The sequence below is a fragment of the Myotis lucifugus genome, unplaced genomic scaffold, assembly GCF_000147115.1.
Source record: "Myotis lucifugus unplaced genomic scaffold, Myoluc2.0 scaffold_17, whole genome shotgun sequence".
Taxonomy (NCBI): Eukaryota; Metazoa; Chordata; class Mammalia; order Chiroptera; family Vespertilionidae; genus Myotis; species Myotis lucifugus.
The window spans coordinates 12700879-12719318 of record NW_005871065.1 but is presented as its reverse complement, the minus strand read 5'-3'; the positions used below and the strand labels follow the sequence as shown (position 1 = coordinate 12719318).

The following is an 18440-nucleotide window of genomic DNA, read 5'->3' as shown; positions in this document are numbered from 1 at the left end:
TGCCCCCGTGCCACAGTTTGCATCCTAAGAATGTTGCATCAGCATGAGGCCTGTCGAGATCCCTGGAACCAGCTCCTGGACAGGGTGGGATTGGGTGCAGATGTGAAAAGTACAATGATGACATTCACCTGACAAGGTCTATGTGGGGAGGGGTTGGTCCCCTAGAATCTTGGCTTATTCTTCCTGAGTCCAAGAGTGTGTCCCACCACAAGGGGTACGGACAGGCCTGTCTGACACACATCCGTGGTTTAGTTTGTGTGTCAGAAGCAGGCATACACTCATTTAGATCTGGATTTCTTGATTCTAGGCCAATCTATATGTTTTATACTTAAATAAAAATCTTGAGGAGGAAGTGAATCTAGCATTTGAGCTTTTTCTGTACATTATTTTTTTTCTTTTTAAAAGCATGCACTCCTATAGCAACCAATTTTAATTCATGGTAAAACTTTGAGTTGACTCCATTTAAAATCGTTCAAACCCTTCTCTGAAAGCCTGATTTTCTTCTTCTAAGTCACTGATTTTTCTGGGAAGGCAATCTGTTTAATCAATCAAATATTAAATTTTTGTTAACTAGACATTTTTTGAGGACTTTGTATGTGCTGCCCCTCAGATACAGAGGCACTAAAGATCACTAAGATGTGTCCTGTCCCCTGTGGTAGCTCACAGCCAGTGGAGTTAGTCCCCTAACAACAAGACCTGTCTGGAACCAGAGGACTGCCTACAGGACACCAGAGCTCAGCCCTGACTAAGGGGAGTTGAGGGATGGAAGGAGAATTCAACAAGTAAAAGGGCAGGGAGGCGTTCTGAATGAAGAGGCGTTGTGAATGCATGGGGGATGCACCAAGGCACAGGGAGTGGACTCTGAGACCACAGACTCTCATGGCAAAATCACATGGCTTCTTCTCCCCTAAAGAAAACAATAGCATGAAATACATGCCATCTCTTATGTGTTTCTACATTGTATGTCCTCCAGAAATAAGCTTTTGGAACAGTCATGAATATCTTGAGAAGGAATAGAGGAAGCCACCTGTATTAGTCACGTTCACCAGAGAAACAGAACCAACAGGATTTATATACTAGTAGACAAGGAAAGGGATTTATTATAAGGAATCCTCTCATGCAGTTATGGAGGCTGAGAAGCCCCACGATCTGTAGTGGGGAAGCTGGAGACCCAGGAAAGCCAATGGTTTAGTTCCAGTACAGACGCTGTCAGGCTTGAGACCCAAGAAGAGCTGATATTTCGGTTTGAGTCTGAAGGCAGAAAAAGATGAATATCCCAGATCAACAGTCACGCTGGAGTTGTTTCCTCTTTCTCTCATAATGATCAGCATTTTTGTTCTATTCAGGCCTTTAACTGATTAGAGAGGGCAATCTTCTCTACTCAGTCTTCCAATTCAAATGTTAATGTCACCCCATACCCTCACAGACACATTGAGAATAATATTTGACCAAATATCTGGGCACATGTGGCCCAGTCAAGTAGACATACAATTAATGATCATACCATGTCTCGGTTTTTTTAGGGTTAATTGGAAAGCATCCAGGGACATTCTACCAACCTGATTATTAAATTGGCGGCTCACCAAGGCTCATGGGGTTTTTTATTGTTTCTTAAATTTTTAAATGTATTGGGGTGACATGGGTTAGGTTTTAAGTGTATGATTCTATAATATGTTGTCTGTATATTGCATTGTGTGTTCATCACCCAAAGTCAAAGCTCCTTCTGTCACCATATATTTGACACCCTTTATCTTTTACTACCTCCCCCCACACCCCTTCCCCCCTGGTAACCACCATACTTTGGTCTGTCTCTATGAGTTTTTGTCTTATTTGTTCATTTTTTGTTTTCAGTTTTATATCCCACAAATGAGTGAAATCATATGGTTCCTGACTCTTTCCATCTGACTTATTTTGCTTAGAATAATATTCTCAAAATCCCTCTCTCGTCGCAAATGACAATATTTTATTACTTATGGCTTATTAGTATTTCATTGTATATATGTACCCCATTTTCCTTATCTGATCCCCTATCAAAGGATACTTCAATTGTTTTCAGGTATTGGCCACCATGAATAATGCTGCAATGAATAATACTACATTTATCTTGCTGGGTCATATGCTAACTCTTATCTTAATTTTTTGAGAAACCTCCATACTGTTTTCATAGTGGCTATACCAGTTCACATTCCCACCAGCAGTGAATGAGAATTTCTTTTTTTCCACAACCTCTACAACAATTGCTATTACATGTCTTGCTGATAATAGCCATTCTAACAGGTGTGAGGTTGTATCTCATTGTAGTTGTGTGTTTTTTTAAATTCTCATCCAAGGTTATGTCTTTATTGGTTTTAGAGAGAGAGAAAGGGGGTGGAGAGAGAGAAAGAGAGAGAGAGAGAGAGAGAGAGAGAGTCACCAATGTGAGAAACATCGGTTGGTTGTCTCCATACACACCCCAACCAGGTATTGAACCCGCAATCTAGGTATGTGACATGAACAGGAATCAAATCCGCAACCTTTGGTGTCCAGGATAACACTTCAAATGACTGAGCCACCTGGCCAGGCCCATTGTAGTTTTGATTTGCATTTCCCTAATAACTAGTGAAGCTGAGAATCTTTTCATATATCTGTTGGTCATATGTATCTCTTCTTAGGAAAAGTGTCTGTTCAGGTCACTGCCCATTTTTAAAATGGATTGTTTGTTTTCTTTTTTTAAAATATATTTTATTGATTTTTTACAGAGAGGAAGGGAGAGGGATAGAGAGTTAGAAACATCGATGAGAGAGAAACATCGATCAGCTGCCTCCTGCACACTCCCTACTGGGTATGTGCCCGCAACCAAGGTACATGTCCTTGACCGGAATCAAACCTGGGACTCTTGAGTCCGCAGGCCGATGCTCTATCCACTGAGCCAAACCAGTTAGGGCCTTGTGTTGAATTATTTAGATTTTTTGCATATTAATCCCTTATTGAAGGTGTTGTTTGCAAATATCTTCTCCCATTCATTTCATTGCATTTTTATTTTGTTGATGATTTCTTTTGCTGTGTAGAAGATATTTACTTCAATATTGCCCCATTCATTTATTCTTGCTTTTACTTTCCTTGCCTTTGAAGTCAAATTAATAAAATCCTCTCTAAGACCAAGGTCCATAAGTTAATTACCTATGTTTTCTTCCATGTAATTTATTGTTTCAGGTTTTGTATTTAGGTCTTTGATCTATTTTGAGTTAATTTTTGTATATGGTGACAAATAGCAGTCTAGTTTCATTTTTTTGCATGTGGCTTTTCAATTTCCCCAGCACCATTTATTAAAAGGCTTTCTTTTCCTATTTTATGTTTTTGGCTCCTTTGTCAAAAAATATTTGCTCACATACATGTGAGTTTATTTCTGGGCTCTCAATTCTGTTTCATTGGTCTGTGTGTCTTATTTTTTTCTGCCAGTACCATGCTGTTTTTATTATTGTCGCTTTGTAATATAACTTGAAGTCAGGGAGTATGATACTTTCCGCTTGGTTCTTTGAGGATCATGTTTTTTGTAAGTCTCACAATTCATAGACATTCTGGACAATATTTCAACATCATTGAGATATTGCCAATGACCTGCTTTGATAATTTTTGACACTTTCAGAATTGATACTTAATTCATCATTATGATTCAGACTATATTTATATGTTCTGGAGGTTTAGCGCATATTCTAGAAAGCCAGGCTGCCTGGCTTTAAATCCTAGACCTGCCTTTTAAGAGCTTGTAACCATAGGCATCTAGCTTAAATTCTTTGCCTCTCTATCTGAAATTGTAAAATGTAGGTAATAATAATAATACCTAAATCATGGTTTTTATGAAGATTGAATCAAATATGCATCAGTGAATGTAAAGAGACAGGTGGATGATGGGGATATAGAATCTATTCAATAAAATAGTTATGCCTATAGCAACTTAAATTTTATTTTAAAATGCTGTTTCAGCCTTGGCTCAATATTACTTAAGCATTGGTACTTTGTGAGTAAAGAGTCCTTATCAAGAGCAGTATATTAAATATGCTTAATTAGCATACATTTTGGATAGACTAAAACCAAAACTCCAAAGCCTTAGTTGGCTTGAAAACGACACCAGATTTAGCAAATGAGTTAGAGAAGATGAAATAGAAAGTAACACATTTATAGAATATGCATAGGCAGTGGAGTATTTGATTCACTTCACTACTTCTGTGCAATTTAGTTTGTTATAGTCAGAGCAACTGTCCATATTTTAAATGGTTCTTTGGCATCTTAGCATTAAAAACATTTGCAAACAAACCAACAGTGGGTGGGGGTGGAGGAATGCTAAAGGATGCTTTATCAGGATTTGAGTTGTCAGGAATAACAGGCCGATTGACTGGGGCTACGACCATCTCTGGGTGGAAGGTGATCGGTCACCTGACTGATGGAAAAGCAGCCTTGGGTAAGTCACTGGGACTCAGGGCTCTTGAGCCAGATGACAAAGCCACCAACATGTCCAGCTCGTCTTTTCTTCGTGTGCTGTTTCTTATTTGCCTTAACAGCCACGTCATTCAATTAGTGGTTTCATATCTGTTTGGATAAGTTTGTTCACATAACATGAAATATATTTGCAGGGTGATGGGTGGAGAAATGTTTAGTTCTTTGAACTTAACTTCATGAGTGCTTCAGTGTCCTCAGGGCAGCCTTTACTCAGACAGCTGATGCTGATGTGAATCTCCAGGCACCCACTGCTGCTGACTACAGTTCACAGGCTTTGGTGTGTCCCCGGAGTTTGGACAACCCTCTTGGGCTACTAGCTGATAGGTGATGAAATGCAATATCTAGAACACAATTTTTTTTTAATTTTGATGGCATATAACGTATGTCCATATTACTTTGTGTTTGCACCTCCATCAATAACACTTTTCTGCCCTAAAAAGTAATTTTTTCAGATTTTCGCATTCCCCTGTCTGAAATTATTCTGCCTATGAAAGTATTTTCATTCTCGGCTCTTTGAAGCTGGCTGTATTAGTCCGTTTGATTAATTCCTTGGGAAAATTTTTCCTTGAACGAAAAAAAGGAATGCCTTGCCCATTTATCAAGTGACTAAAGATAGCTGAGGATTAAGTCTGAATGGAGTGATTACTGCTTTCAAAAACCTAAATGATGGAAAGTATGTTGTTGTTATTGCTCTTGCTTAAACAGTTGCCTCGTTCCGCAGTGCCCCGCCTGGTGAATTTCCACCTCCCATCTTGTTCCTAACTTGTAAACTTGTGTATGAGTTTCTATGCATTCGTAATACTTACATTTATTTATTCTGCCTTTGAAAAACTTCTGAGAGGGAAATTTAAGAATCGAGCCTGTATATTCTTATTGTTATTTATTATTATCATTCTTAGCTATGGATGTAGCAGCACATGCTTTTTTCAAATATTATTATCAAGTTAAAAATTTTAATCATAAAGCTATTGTGATGAAGCCAGTGTTAGTCTATTATGAAAACTCTGCGATTTTTCATTTTTGAGAGCTAAACCCAGAATGCATTGAGCTGTGCCTTAGTTTATTTTCCATTATCTTTCCACCACCCCCCTCCCACCCCAGAAATCATGCCATTCATTTAATACTTCATTACAACTGAACTGCAATATGTATACAGGGTATGCAAAATGAGCCATTCTGTTTTAAAACAGATTGCAGATGAAAGGAAACCATTCATTTCTTGCTTGCTTGCTGTAATTACTAGAGCACTAATTACTCCAAATCACTGACATCCAGGGTCAGGAAGATGACAACAGAAACATCAAAGAAAAGATGTGGCTCACTCACGAGGACAGCTTTTCCATATTCCCAACCACAGTATTTTTTTTTTATGGCGACTGTTTACCATGGTAGCTTGGAGTTTCCAGTTTGATGGTGAAAAACAAACAAACAAACAAAAAGCCCTGCACACAGTCAAGATTGCTGAATGTTTACTATTATTTCATTCGCAGTTTGACGGTGAGAACATGTATATGAGCATGACAGAGCCGAGCCAGGACTACGTGCCAGCCAGCCAGGTGGGTTAATTAATCTTCTCTGCCTTGTTTCAAATTGTAATTAAACAAATTCAAAGAGTTGCATTGCAAATGAGTAGCACTATCAGTAACTGCCGCAATCAGGAATAATCATAATTTATAAACAAAGCATTTAAGCCTTGTTTCCAGTTAATGAGATAGAGCTGATAAAACACCAGAGTTGGCATTTGTTGAAAGATACTACCTTGTTTCCCCTCCAGAACGGCAAGCAGCTGTTTTGCCAGCATGATCTTCCCTAAACAGTTGTTTTACCTTTAGGAAATAAAGTCTTTACAGGTGCAGGTTATGTGTGCTTCTGACTAGAGACAAGTTAATCATTTTAAGCTACACATGTCACAAATAGCTTTAATTATCTGCTGTTGGGGCAAGAAAATGGTATATTTATAACCAAAATTGCATGGCCGATGAGCACTATATGGCTGCTTTCAGAACCTACGGGGTGGGTACTTTCAAGCCAAAATGCATGATGTGATTAAAATCTATCAAGGGCACGTTTGTATCCATTTCACTGGGAATGATTGACACAATATTTAATCATGAGAAGTGACAACAAAAAGTCCAAAGAAAATGTAAATGGATACATTTATAAAAGTCAATGCTTGGCTATTTATTTTTAGATACTTAAGACCAGGCCCTTCACTCCAGCAAGGGCATTTAAAGCAAAAATTATAACTGCCCTAGTGCCAGTATAACATAATATGTGCCAGTATAACATAATATGTAAGAACATTGTAAGCAAAAATGAATGAATGAATGAATGAAAGTGAGGGTGAGTTCATAGGAGCATTTGGGGCACTTGAATGTATTTTTTTCCTAGAAGACTATAAAACCATGGTAGCTTGGAGTTTCCTGTAACAGTGACTATGGTGGAAACTCTAACATAGAACTGTAGTTTTCAATACCTACATAACTACTCAAATAGATTTGTTCATGGGAGGGGTAGGGGCAGAGGGGATTAGAAAACTTCTGTTGTTCTTCGTGGTGGTTGTTAGTGAGTTAAATCTAATGTATATGTAAAGGGTGCACTCTGTGGGGCTTTGAAATTTCCCTAAGAACAAAATGTCTTGTGTTTAACTCAAAACAGAGGCAGGCCTGCCTCTGCGTGAACTTTGCATTTAGAAGTCATTATGATCACTGCCTCCTCTGGCAGACATTCTAGAAACCACACTATATTGTTCAGACGAGAAGGTCATGGTGAAGTTCAAAGATCCAGACAACATTTTCTTCCATTCAACCGAGTTGCTCACACTCAGAATACCTTTGGAAGGCCGAGCTTTGCATTTAAAATTCTTACTGAACTGAATTCATTCGGCTAAGTAGCCTCCCAGATCCATAGGTGGTTCAGAATAGGACTGTTTGATTAAAAAATGAAAAATGTTACTATTAATTTTCTTCTAACCATCAATCCCAAAACTGTACTGACAAGTTTAGTATTACTATTAGATTAGAGCAACCCAGTATCATCTCTTTGGTGCCTTTAGGGTTTTGAAGTGTAAGGGCTAATTGAATTTGTTTGAAACAGTAGAAACACAAACTCAATAAATGATTGCGGTTATAAAGCAGCTGCTCCCTCTCAGAGAATCATTATGTCCTTCTTAAAGACTTTTGGATAAAGGATTAGAAATTCAAAGCATATACATCACAACAGCTTGGGTCCTTAGATTTTTAAATTCAAGTACAGCAGATAATATTAAGCCCTGGCTAAAAGCAAACAGCTAACAATATTTTTCTTAACATTTCAGTCAGGAGTTACTAAGAATGTAAAATTTATGAAGGAGTAAAGAGCTCCAAATACTTTGTTTTTGTAAGATATGGCAGGTTTGTGTGCCAGAATCAAACTATTTTTTAATAATGTATCATACATGAAAACGTTTTTAGAATGTACTGCTTTTTAAAAATAGACTAATATAAGATAATACAAACTTGGGGGGGGGGAGGATAAATTTTACAAATTATACAAGTTCAATGGCCTTAGCTAAATTTTGCACTTAGCATTTCTTTTGTTTACTGTAATATAGTGTGGTCAAGAATCCATTACCTGGTATTCTTTTAGGGACTTTTAATCAATTTACCCCTTTCAGCAACCATAAATAAGATTTTAGTCATCCTGAAGGGAAAAAAAAAACTTTTGTTCTTTTTTCCTACATAACATCAAACATCTGCATAGTTTAGTAATCCAAGACAACTTGCCTCATAGCATCACTCAACAATTATAATTCCTGTTCAATTTTCAAATCAGTACATGCTTTGGGACTTACAGACTAAGTTGCTAAGTAGGAACATATGGTGCACTACTGCTCCTGTGATGTTGCTGCAAGCAAATAGCATAATTCTAAACTTGAAATGATTTTTATAGAAAGCCAATGCTGGAATAGCTCCAGCAATGGAAGCACACTGTAAAAATTAATGATATTCTTTTAGACAGTCCCAAAGGGCTCTTTGGCACTATCTACTGCATGCATTCTATACCTCTTGAGTGGGTATAGAATCCTTAAAATATTTTGCATATCATTTTGCATTGATAGGCAGCTTTTAAATTGAATATACCACCGCATAATAAGCCTGACAAGTATGTAATAAAAACTCATGACATTTCCACTCCTCTCTGGTTCCATTCTTGGAATATTGGCTATTTTCTCCTAGAATGGCTAAAGTGGGCTGGCCACTCAGTGCTTTAATTCAAACTCCACTTAAAAAATTCTTACTCTGGATAGAATTTGAACCATGCAATGCAAGATTTCTTTGTGTCTTTCCAGACCCTGACTAAGAGGACCCATATTGCTCAATACCTCATGAAATCGCAGGTTCCCTCCTGTAGAGTTTGTGGGACAGTGTGAGTGGGCTAATGAAAGGAATGTTGACTGAAGAGTGGCTAACAGTCCCTCATCAACTCACCCCTTTCTCATTCCTAACCTGTCATGTCTGATTGACCATGTGACAGAATACACAACCATAAGGCAGAGCGGGTGGGCTTCTCCCCCAAGCGCCAACTCTTCTCCATTTCCCAGACCCACTCAGATTCACATGCTATGAGGTCCTTCTCTTTCCCTAAAAAATCCCAGCCCCTTTCTCCAGCCCCTAGAGTTATAATACCTTCCATAGCCTCACCTATGCTTGTACTCGAGCTATAAATGTTCATTTGAATTGCGTACATCAAAGGAAACAGAGGAGTCTGGTTTTCTTGGTCAGAACTTCCTACAGCACAAAGATGAGTTACTTATGTTTAGTTTTGAATACCAGTATGTGCCATTACTTTTTCTCCTTCTTCCTCCTTCTTTGGCAGTTCCCAGAATATCGTTTTCCATGGCTACCTATTTATTCCAAGTTTTCCACACCCACTGGCAACCCGTTTCACCACTTCTCTGACCCAGGAAGCCCTCCCTTGGGATCCTGTGGGAAAATTGTGGAAAAGGACTGGTCTTTTTATGTAAGAAATAATTGCTTAATAGGGGGAATCAGAAGATTTTTCTGGTGTCAAGTCATGAAGAAGCTTTGATTACTTGATTGGAACATATTTCAATAACTTACTTCCTCCTTGACCTTGGCCTCTATTTCACTAAACTATTTCCTTCTGTCTGGGCCCATAGTTTCTTCATTCCTTCCCTTCCTCCTTCTTAGTTTCCTTTCTTCCTCCTTCTTTCCATGAACAAATATCCCTTAAGAATGAACTAAATTTTTATTGTTAATTCTGAGCATCATAGTAAACTCAAAATATTAAATGTCCTGAACTGAGAACCCCATTTTAGATTATTTTCAGGTTGTGATCAGGTTTCTCTCTGCTTCTTTTCTCTTAACCCACTGAAATTTTCTCTTACCTGGGCCCTCAAATCTCAAGGTTAAAAAACAACAATGATAAAATAGAGCAATATTATTTTTTTCCTAGAATCACACAACTGAGCATTGGACATACATTTAAAACACACATTTTGAATATAAAAGCTGAAGAGTGCCTGTGGATCTAGGGCAGCTCTCTCATGTGACTTTTGGGTTTGATTTAACTTCACTGGACACCTGTCCCTGACAATAGCTCAGACTCAACATATCAATGCATCAAAATTGAAATTCATCATCTTCAACCAGCTCCCTCACCCCTACACTTCTTTTTCCTATATTGCCTGTAGTCATAACAGTTCACACCACCTACCCAATCTCCCAAGACAGAAACTTGGACAGTCTCCCTTATCACTCAGCCCTGAGTTAATTGCAGATAGTGTTGATTCACCTTTTTGCATAACTTTTGAATCTGACTCCTCTTTTCCTTGTACGTAATTACTGCTGGAGTTCTGGGCCCCACAGTTTCTCATTAATTTATTTCATCCCATCCCACTTTTACCTTTCCATTTCTCCTCTCACTGTCTCTGAATGATCCATGTTTCTTCCCTACTCACACACCTCCATGCCTCTAATATGTGTAAGTCGGAGTTACCCAGGCACATATTTGCCCCTCTGTGGCATGTAGCTTCCTAAAATTGGTACCAATTTCCTTTTTTTGCCCACTGATTATGAGCTTTTGAAGGTAGGACTCACTCTTGTTTCTCTCTGGATCTCCTGTGCCTATTACAACACATCAGAGATATGCAACGTTTTTTTGTTGAAAGATGAGTAAATGAATTCAAATATTTTGTGCACATTTTTAAATCACATTCATACTTTGAATTTTCTACTTGCAATGATTTTCAACCCTGCATTACAGACATTTAGCAAATCTGGCCCTGCCCATTCCATTCTACTAGCACCCCTCTGTCTGGTGTCAACACCTCTACACATTAACAAAAGGCACCAGCTCTCCCACCTTTACAGAGAATCATGTCAAGTACAGGGCTCAAATAATTAGTGTGATGCTAAACTAGATAATAGGAGGCAGTTATTGCTGCAATAATACCATGTTGCTCTTTGTCATCAGCAATACAAAGGCTGTAGAACCAAAAGGACTCTCCACCTTCCTTTTTGTACACTATTTTATTAAATCTATTAAACTTATAATGTTCTGAGTTTGCAAACATATTAATAACTATATCTGTATTTTTAATTATATGTTTTTCTAATAAGAATATTATCCAGGTTAAAATGTAAAAGGGGGCTAGAAAGTATATTTCTAAGAGCATTTTGGGGGGAAAAAATTCTTGATTATGGGCCATAAAATTTCCATGATCCTGACATAAATTTGAACTATAAATTAGACCAATTACTTTTAGATTGGTTCCTTTTGGCAGAAATGTCAGGAGTAAAGTCAACTTGACTTTTTGACCATTGACCCAATAAAATGGCAAAGCTGCTGTGCTTTGAGTAATCTAGTTAGTCCAACAAAGTCTGGCATCTTAACAAGCTCAAACTAGTTACTCAAACCAGTCTTCAGTGTAACATTCAAATGATTACTCTGCACAGTCCCGGAGGTATTCATTACAGACAAAATTGCTCTTGTTGCCTTGCATACAAGCTGAGTTTTCAATGGGAAATGAAAGGATGCCTGGAAAAATAGGCCACCTAATTAAGTTAAACTACTCTAGCATTTGGCTTGACATCTTCATTACTCAAAATTAAAAAGATGCTTCACTTGAGCACACAAGTTACTATTGTTTATGTTGTTTTCTTCCTAAATTGGCTTCTTACATGGAAGTCTGTTTTTCAGAATTATATCTTGAAATAGCTCACATATTTCTTACAGTTTATAAAAATGTCTTAATAGCTGTATGGATACTGAAAACGGGCACCATACGAATATATATCTTAGGGCTCTTGATAGTCAAACACACATCCGTCTTTCTGCATATTTTCTTGATTATTTACATACTGGTGAGGGTGAACTTCAGATGATTCTTTACCCAAGTCTTTATTATTTATTATTTTTTTAGTTGGGTTTTGACTCTGTTAGCTATACATGATCATTTAACACGAGAAATATGAATTCTTCAAAAAAAATCTAAGTAGACCATAAAATTTAAGCTGAAATTCATTTGTCCAGTAGAAGTGTTTTATATCAACCTCTTTAATGGAGCTATTTCAGGAACATTTTAAAACATAAACACATGTAGAGCGCACCATCTACTGATTGCCAGTTCCTACTCATTGACACTAATGAGGCTGCTGACAGGTTAAATGTTGTGTATCATATACATTTCCAAGCTGTGGGATTTGTGAACATACGACTCATTTTTTATTTCAGAAAATGAATGTTTGTTGCTGATATGCTCAAGAACTTTATTATAATTGTCTAGCAGTATGATTTTCAAGCATTGGGGAAACGAATTTCAGTGATAAAAATTATGAAAATATCTGAATGGAATAGCACGGTGGTAGAAACAGATTCTCAAAGCATCAAGCTCCAGTTGGAGGACTATTTGCTCAGTGGGGAAGCTGTCAAGTGAACCCAGGACATTTAGACCCTGGGAAGAGGAGCGTGGCTCTAGTACACAGCCTGGCCAGCTAGGCAGCTGCAGTTGATACGTTGTGAAGACAGCCCTTTGGCTTGTTTAGAATTATATTTGGAATTTTTTTTTAATGTTAGCACATGAACAATTACGAAAACTTAAGTGATCCTTCCTGTTAAATTTTGCAATGTATAACATTCTAGATATTTTTCTGGCACTTATTATAATAAACCTGTCATTAAAGAATGTCTAAAAATAAATATAATATTTAACTTAAGACAGTAATATGTTGAACAATGTCATCTGTCTTCATTTCCAAGGCACTTAAAGATTGTTCTAAACAAACCCTCAAATTTTAATGTGCCAATATATCAACGAAACACGATTTTGCCCATTTTCAGTGTAAGAACACTGAGGCTTGGAAAAGCTGAGGTATTTTCCACCCACCTGCATCTCTGCTGAGACACCCTTCTTATATCCTCGTCTGTCAACCAAACACCTTAAAAAAGTGTCAAGTTTCCCTTTGCAGTTTCGGTTCCTCGGTTTGGGAGCAGATTTAGTGAGACTTCCCAGAAACACAAAAAAGGTTTCAATTTAATCTTCATCTATATCCGTACTCTTTTTCTTTCTCCTGGGTTTTTTTCTGATCAATGTTATTTCACAGTGTGGATATAAAAATGTATACCTATAACCCTAATGGTTTGAAAGTAAGTGGTGACTTGGAAAATGTTCTCTGTACATTCCTTGCTGTTTATAAGTTATGATGACTGATCCTTTCGCTAGCAAACAAGTGACTTCTGAGTCCTCGCATCAGAGTATTCAAATGGAATGGCTTGGCCTGAAACTAACAAGGGCTCCCGATGGTCACGAGCAAGACCAATAATGAAGGCTTCTCTGGATGAAGGCAGCTGGGCTTTCGGCATTTCAGGAGAAGGCCCTCCCTCCAGAAGAGCTAACCCACTGTGGGTTTATTCTCTGAACTCACAAAGCAAGCAAGTGGCCTTAGAGCAGCGGTTCTCAACCTGTGGGTCGTGACCCCTTTGGCGGTCGAACGACCCTTTCACAGGGGTCGCCTAAGACCATCCTGCATATCAGATATTTACATTACGACTCATAACAGTAGCAACATTACAGTTATGAAGTAGCAATGAAAATAATTTTATGGGTGGGTCACAACATGAGGAACTGTATTTAAAGGGCCAGAAGGTTGAGAACCACTGCCTTAGAGGAATGGTGGTTGGGGCCAGGCAAGAAGATTGCTGTGGTTGCAAGGCCAGCAGCCCTATGCAGAAGTTGCCTTTAGGGACAGTCTGGACTCATCTGGACCAGGAGCATCCAGCTGTTTATTTCTTATGCTCTGACTTCAGTTAAACTTCCTGCTTGTCAATAGGATGATAAGTTTTAGTAGAAAGTTTCTGCTTGGCTGGAAGTTTAGGTTAGCATCCCCCTTACCCACAGTGTAATGAATAAATTAGTACCCTAACAATAATAATAGCTGTCAGTTGGCAACTACCTGTGTCTGGCAAGGAACCAAGTGAAGGTTTTTTTCACGTAATCCTTACAATAATTCAGCAAGGATGAGAGAGGTAGAATGATGGGCAAAACATTTTTAAAAAAGTAACTATCAGAGCTAGGATTCTGGCCTGGGAAGGCCTAACACCCACATTGCACTCCATCCTTGATCAGCCAGGCTTCATTTTATTTTATTTATTTTTTGTAATATATTTTATTGATTTTTTACAGAGTGGAAGGGAGAGGGATAGAGAGAGTCAGAAACATGGATGAGAGAGGAACATCGATCAGCTGCCTCCTGCACACTCCCCACTGGGTATGTGCCCGCAACTGAGGTACATGCCCTTGACCGGAATCAAACCCAAGACCCTTGAGTCCGCAGGCCGATGCTCTATCCACTGAGCCAAACCGGTCAGGGCCAGGCTTCATTTTAATTTGGAATGTTGATGCCCTAACCTCAATCCTTTGAGTATTGAGATAACTACAATGTGTTAACCAACGTGTGTGCAGATGCTCTGAAAACATTAGGTTGAACCAAATGAAGTTGTAGATACATGACCATCTTTTACCTGCAAAAGCAGCAATTTAATTTCTGTTCAAACACCCATAAAAGCTGTACAAGGTGAGGGGTTTATTTGCTCTCCCTGGTTTCTTTCATGAGGACCAGCGATGCCTTCCTTCTCTTCTTTTCCAGCCTTTTCCACACTTTGCCACCACTGCTGCCCTGCTCCCTCTGTATTCTCACTACTTTTTGTGTCTGGGTCCAGTGCTTTTCCCACCTGTGGCATTTTTCTCTTTCTCCTCCAGAAGGTTAACAAAGTACAGGAGGTCTTTTCATAGAAGGTGGCTCACTCTTCCTGCCCTTCTTCCCCAAGGATCCCACTTCCCGGAAACTCAAGGATGACAGATTTTATCTTCATCAAACAGGAAATTGTCTCCAGTTATTCAACACTTTCTCCTTCTGTGTCCCCATCTTCAGCTGCACTTCACGCTCAGCTTTCTTTGTAGCAAAGATTTTAGGAAGCGAGATGATCCTCAAATATCCCCTTCAGAGGGTCCATGGTAAATGCTCCAGAGCAGGAATTGCATGAATGTGATGAGCAGAAACGGGAGCCTCTCTCTTTCCTTTTCCCGGCCAGTTGTTCGCGGGAAGAGCCAAACCAAGAGACCAGGCCCTCTTAGGACCCCTCCTCCACTAACCTGGCTCCTTTGTGAAGAATGTGAGTTAACAAGGCCAACATTTACTGACTTCCACACAACAGGCAAAAAAGAAAAGAATGGCCATAGCGTGTATTTTTTAGTTTACATATAAATTATGTCTATAGAAAAATAGGCCAACACTATAAGTTCAACTCCCTGTTGTCTGCTGCATATGATTTAGCCAATAGAACCTGACCACAAGCAAAAATCAATTTAATTCCGTTTTTAAAAATATATTATTTATTAAAGCTCAAAAGCAGTTAAGTATTTTAAAATAGTATATTAAAATCCAATGGCCCTGGCTGGTGTGGCTCAGTTGGTTGGAGCATCCTCCCATACACTGAAGGATCTTGGTTCAATTCCCAGCCAGGGCACAAACCCAGGTTGCAGGTTCCGTCCCCAGTTGGGGGTGCCTGAGGAGAAACCAATCGATGTTTCTCTATCGCATTGATATTTCTCTCTTTCTCTACCCCTTCTCTCTCTAAAAACCAATAAACATATCCTGGGGTGATGATTTTTTAAAATGCATTTTATTTAATTATTAAATGTAAAAAACAAATTTATGATGATGTTATGGGTTTCCCCTCTGCCCAACTAGTTCTCAAAATACAAGCAAATCATTTAATCTCTTTGGGCCTCAGTTTGCTCATCTGTAAAGTGGGAGCATTGTCTCTGAGGTCTTCTCTTGAGTGAATATTCTGTGATTCCATTTGAACATAAATATAGTACACTAAAACATTATCTTAAGGGAAAAAAATGCATAAGGTTATTTATCACAGCGTGCTTCTTAACAGGAAAAAATAAAAAACACCCTAAATGTTTGGTAATAGGAAACTGATAGAATAAATTATAGAACATGCACACAGTGATATAACTTGCAGCTAATTAGACAATAATGTAGATTATATTAATTGACATGAAAATTATTCATGATCCATTTTAAGTGATCAGATTAAATTGTAAGACGGTGTAATAGTAATGTAGCTAACATTTACGGATTCTTTTATGAGCCAGTATATTACTCAGATTATTTGTATTATCTTATTTAATCCTGATATACCCTTAATGAATTGAAAAATATTTATCATCCGTATTTTACAGTTTTGGGAACTGAGGCTTAGAGGAATTAAGTAACTACTTATATGAAGAAACGAACTGAGATTTGCATGTAGCATTTCTAGCTCCATGTTTCATTTCTGACTTTTACTTTTAAAAATAAAACAAAATAGCAAAATATGAATGGAAAAAATCTTGAAAGATACACGTGTTTTAATAGTGTGAGTTTTTCCCCCCAGAATAGTTGGATTAAGAGTGGTTTGTTTTTTTGCCATGTATATTTTCTTCATTTTTTTCTGGCTAACATGGATTATTTATAAAATGAAGCAAGAAAAGGATAAAACTAAATCTCAGAATATTTGAACTAAATGTGAGAATCGAAAACATTTGGAAAACTAAAAAAAGTGTAGACTGCATTTATAAAATTGTATGCCAAACACTTAAATGTAAATGTCTTAATTATCCCCTTCAAACACTGCATATGGAATGATGACCTATTACCGGAAGAACATACTTGGACCCCCATTAGGGTTTCAGAAGTAACACCTGCTCTTCTGTCTGCTCTCCCTAATCATCCGTGCATGGGTTGTGGGTTGTGGGGGGGGGAGTACATTATTTGTTTCCCAGAAGCTTGTTTTGTTTGTTTGTTTGGGGTTTTTTTAATGTGTGTGGGTTTTTGCGGGGGGTTGTTTTTTTTAGCCAGAGAACAGGTCCTTATCACAACTGCACACAACACTTGGTTTTAAAATATCCCCTAAAACTACAGCTCGGAGACTCGTGTATACCCCAAATAATACTGTGAGGAAACACATCTCTTCCCCATTTCAGTGTCATGAATGAATAATGGCAGGAGCAAGGTCTATATGTAAATGTTAAGGACTTTTCTGGAAGTCCCTAGAGAGGCGGCCCTGGCATGGGTCATGATTCACAGGCGTATGCACTGTGCTGCCCACCTGCCCCTGCCCTGAGGGTACTTGGCTTCCTGCCTGGATACCTCTGATCCTCAAAGCTTCAGCCCGTTAATCCCACCTCAAGGGTCCAAGTTCACCCAATCCTAGTCCAATGTCAGCCATCTCTGGGGTGGCATCAAGTTAACACTGTGTTCTGATCCCATTCAAACTTTATTCCCTGGTTTTGAAAAACCATGTATATATATAAGCCAAATGACACGCACTGCAGCGGCCAACCGGCCTGATTGGGGCCCCAATCACCCCCCTCCCAACCACCTGCGGCCCCTCCCTGTGGCCAGCCCCGATCAGCCCCCTCCACCCTGATCAGGGGCAGGGCCAACTGACCTCCTGCGGCCGCCCCCCACCCCCAGCCAGCCCGGCCCCAGTCAGCACCCCCACCTCGATGGAGGATGGGGCCGGGCCTCTAGTAATCCAATAAAAAATGAGACCCAGTAAAGGCTTGCCTTGGGTCCAGTACCCCACAGTTTGTGTGTGTGTGTGTGTGTGTGTGTGTGTGTGTTTTTCCTTTTTTTTTAGTTTTTGATTGGTGAAACCAATCTTGCCCTTGACATTTTCTTGAAGATTAACGACCTCAGCTTGCTGTTGAACCTCCTTGCTTCATTGTCTGGAGTCCTTCATTTGTCAGTTGTGTGGGCCTCCCTTGATCACTTAGTGCATCTCGGCAGAAGTGTCTGATCTTCAGGCCCTGCTATCAGGGTAAATCTGCTTACAACAATCCTTTCACCATCCCAGCTTCCCATCATTCCTCTTTTATTTACACTCTGATATTACTAAGCCTGACACTTGGAACATGCTCTTTATTGGGAACCGAAATACTTATATCTCTTCTAATTCACTCTCTTTGTAACAAACTGCATCTTCTATAATTGTTTGGATCTCAAGTCACACTTTGCAGTTGCCTTATACATAGTAGGTGCACAGCAAATGCTTCTGTGGAAAACGAGGCACCCATTCCCTTTTATTCAACATAGTTTACAAACATTAATGAACACAAATAAAATAAATGTACTTTCTACCCAAAAAATTGCATTTTGATAACTGTTGCTTGAAAAATTAGTACATTGTGTGTTTTTAAATGAAGATGATTTATTGCTATAGTCCAACACGTGAAGAGAGACAAAAAAATTGTTTGCAGGATCATTGGTTTGAGCACATCAATGGCACTGTTGAACAATTCTTGCTGAGTGTTAAAATGATTTATGTAACAGACTGAAGCTTTCCACAGTAATACATTATAGTCTCAAGCGATCAACCCTTGTTCATGCAGAGACAAAAGAATCTGA

At 38.7% G+C, this 18440-nt stretch overlaps 1 protein-coding gene across 1 annotated transcript in view; it reads left to right on the top strand.

Moving 5' to 3' along the window:
• The first annotated feature begins 5861 nt into the window (after window positions 1-5861).
• TOX (thymocyte selection associated high mobility group box) overlaps window positions 5862-18440 on the top strand; it is a 149450-nt gene continuing 136871 nt past the window's right edge. The window contains exon 1 of the mRNA XM_023750902.1: window positions 5862-6032. Coding sequence (XP_023606670.1) covers window positions 5862-6032 — 171 coding nt within the window. The remainder of the gene's footprint in view (window positions 6033-18440) is intronic.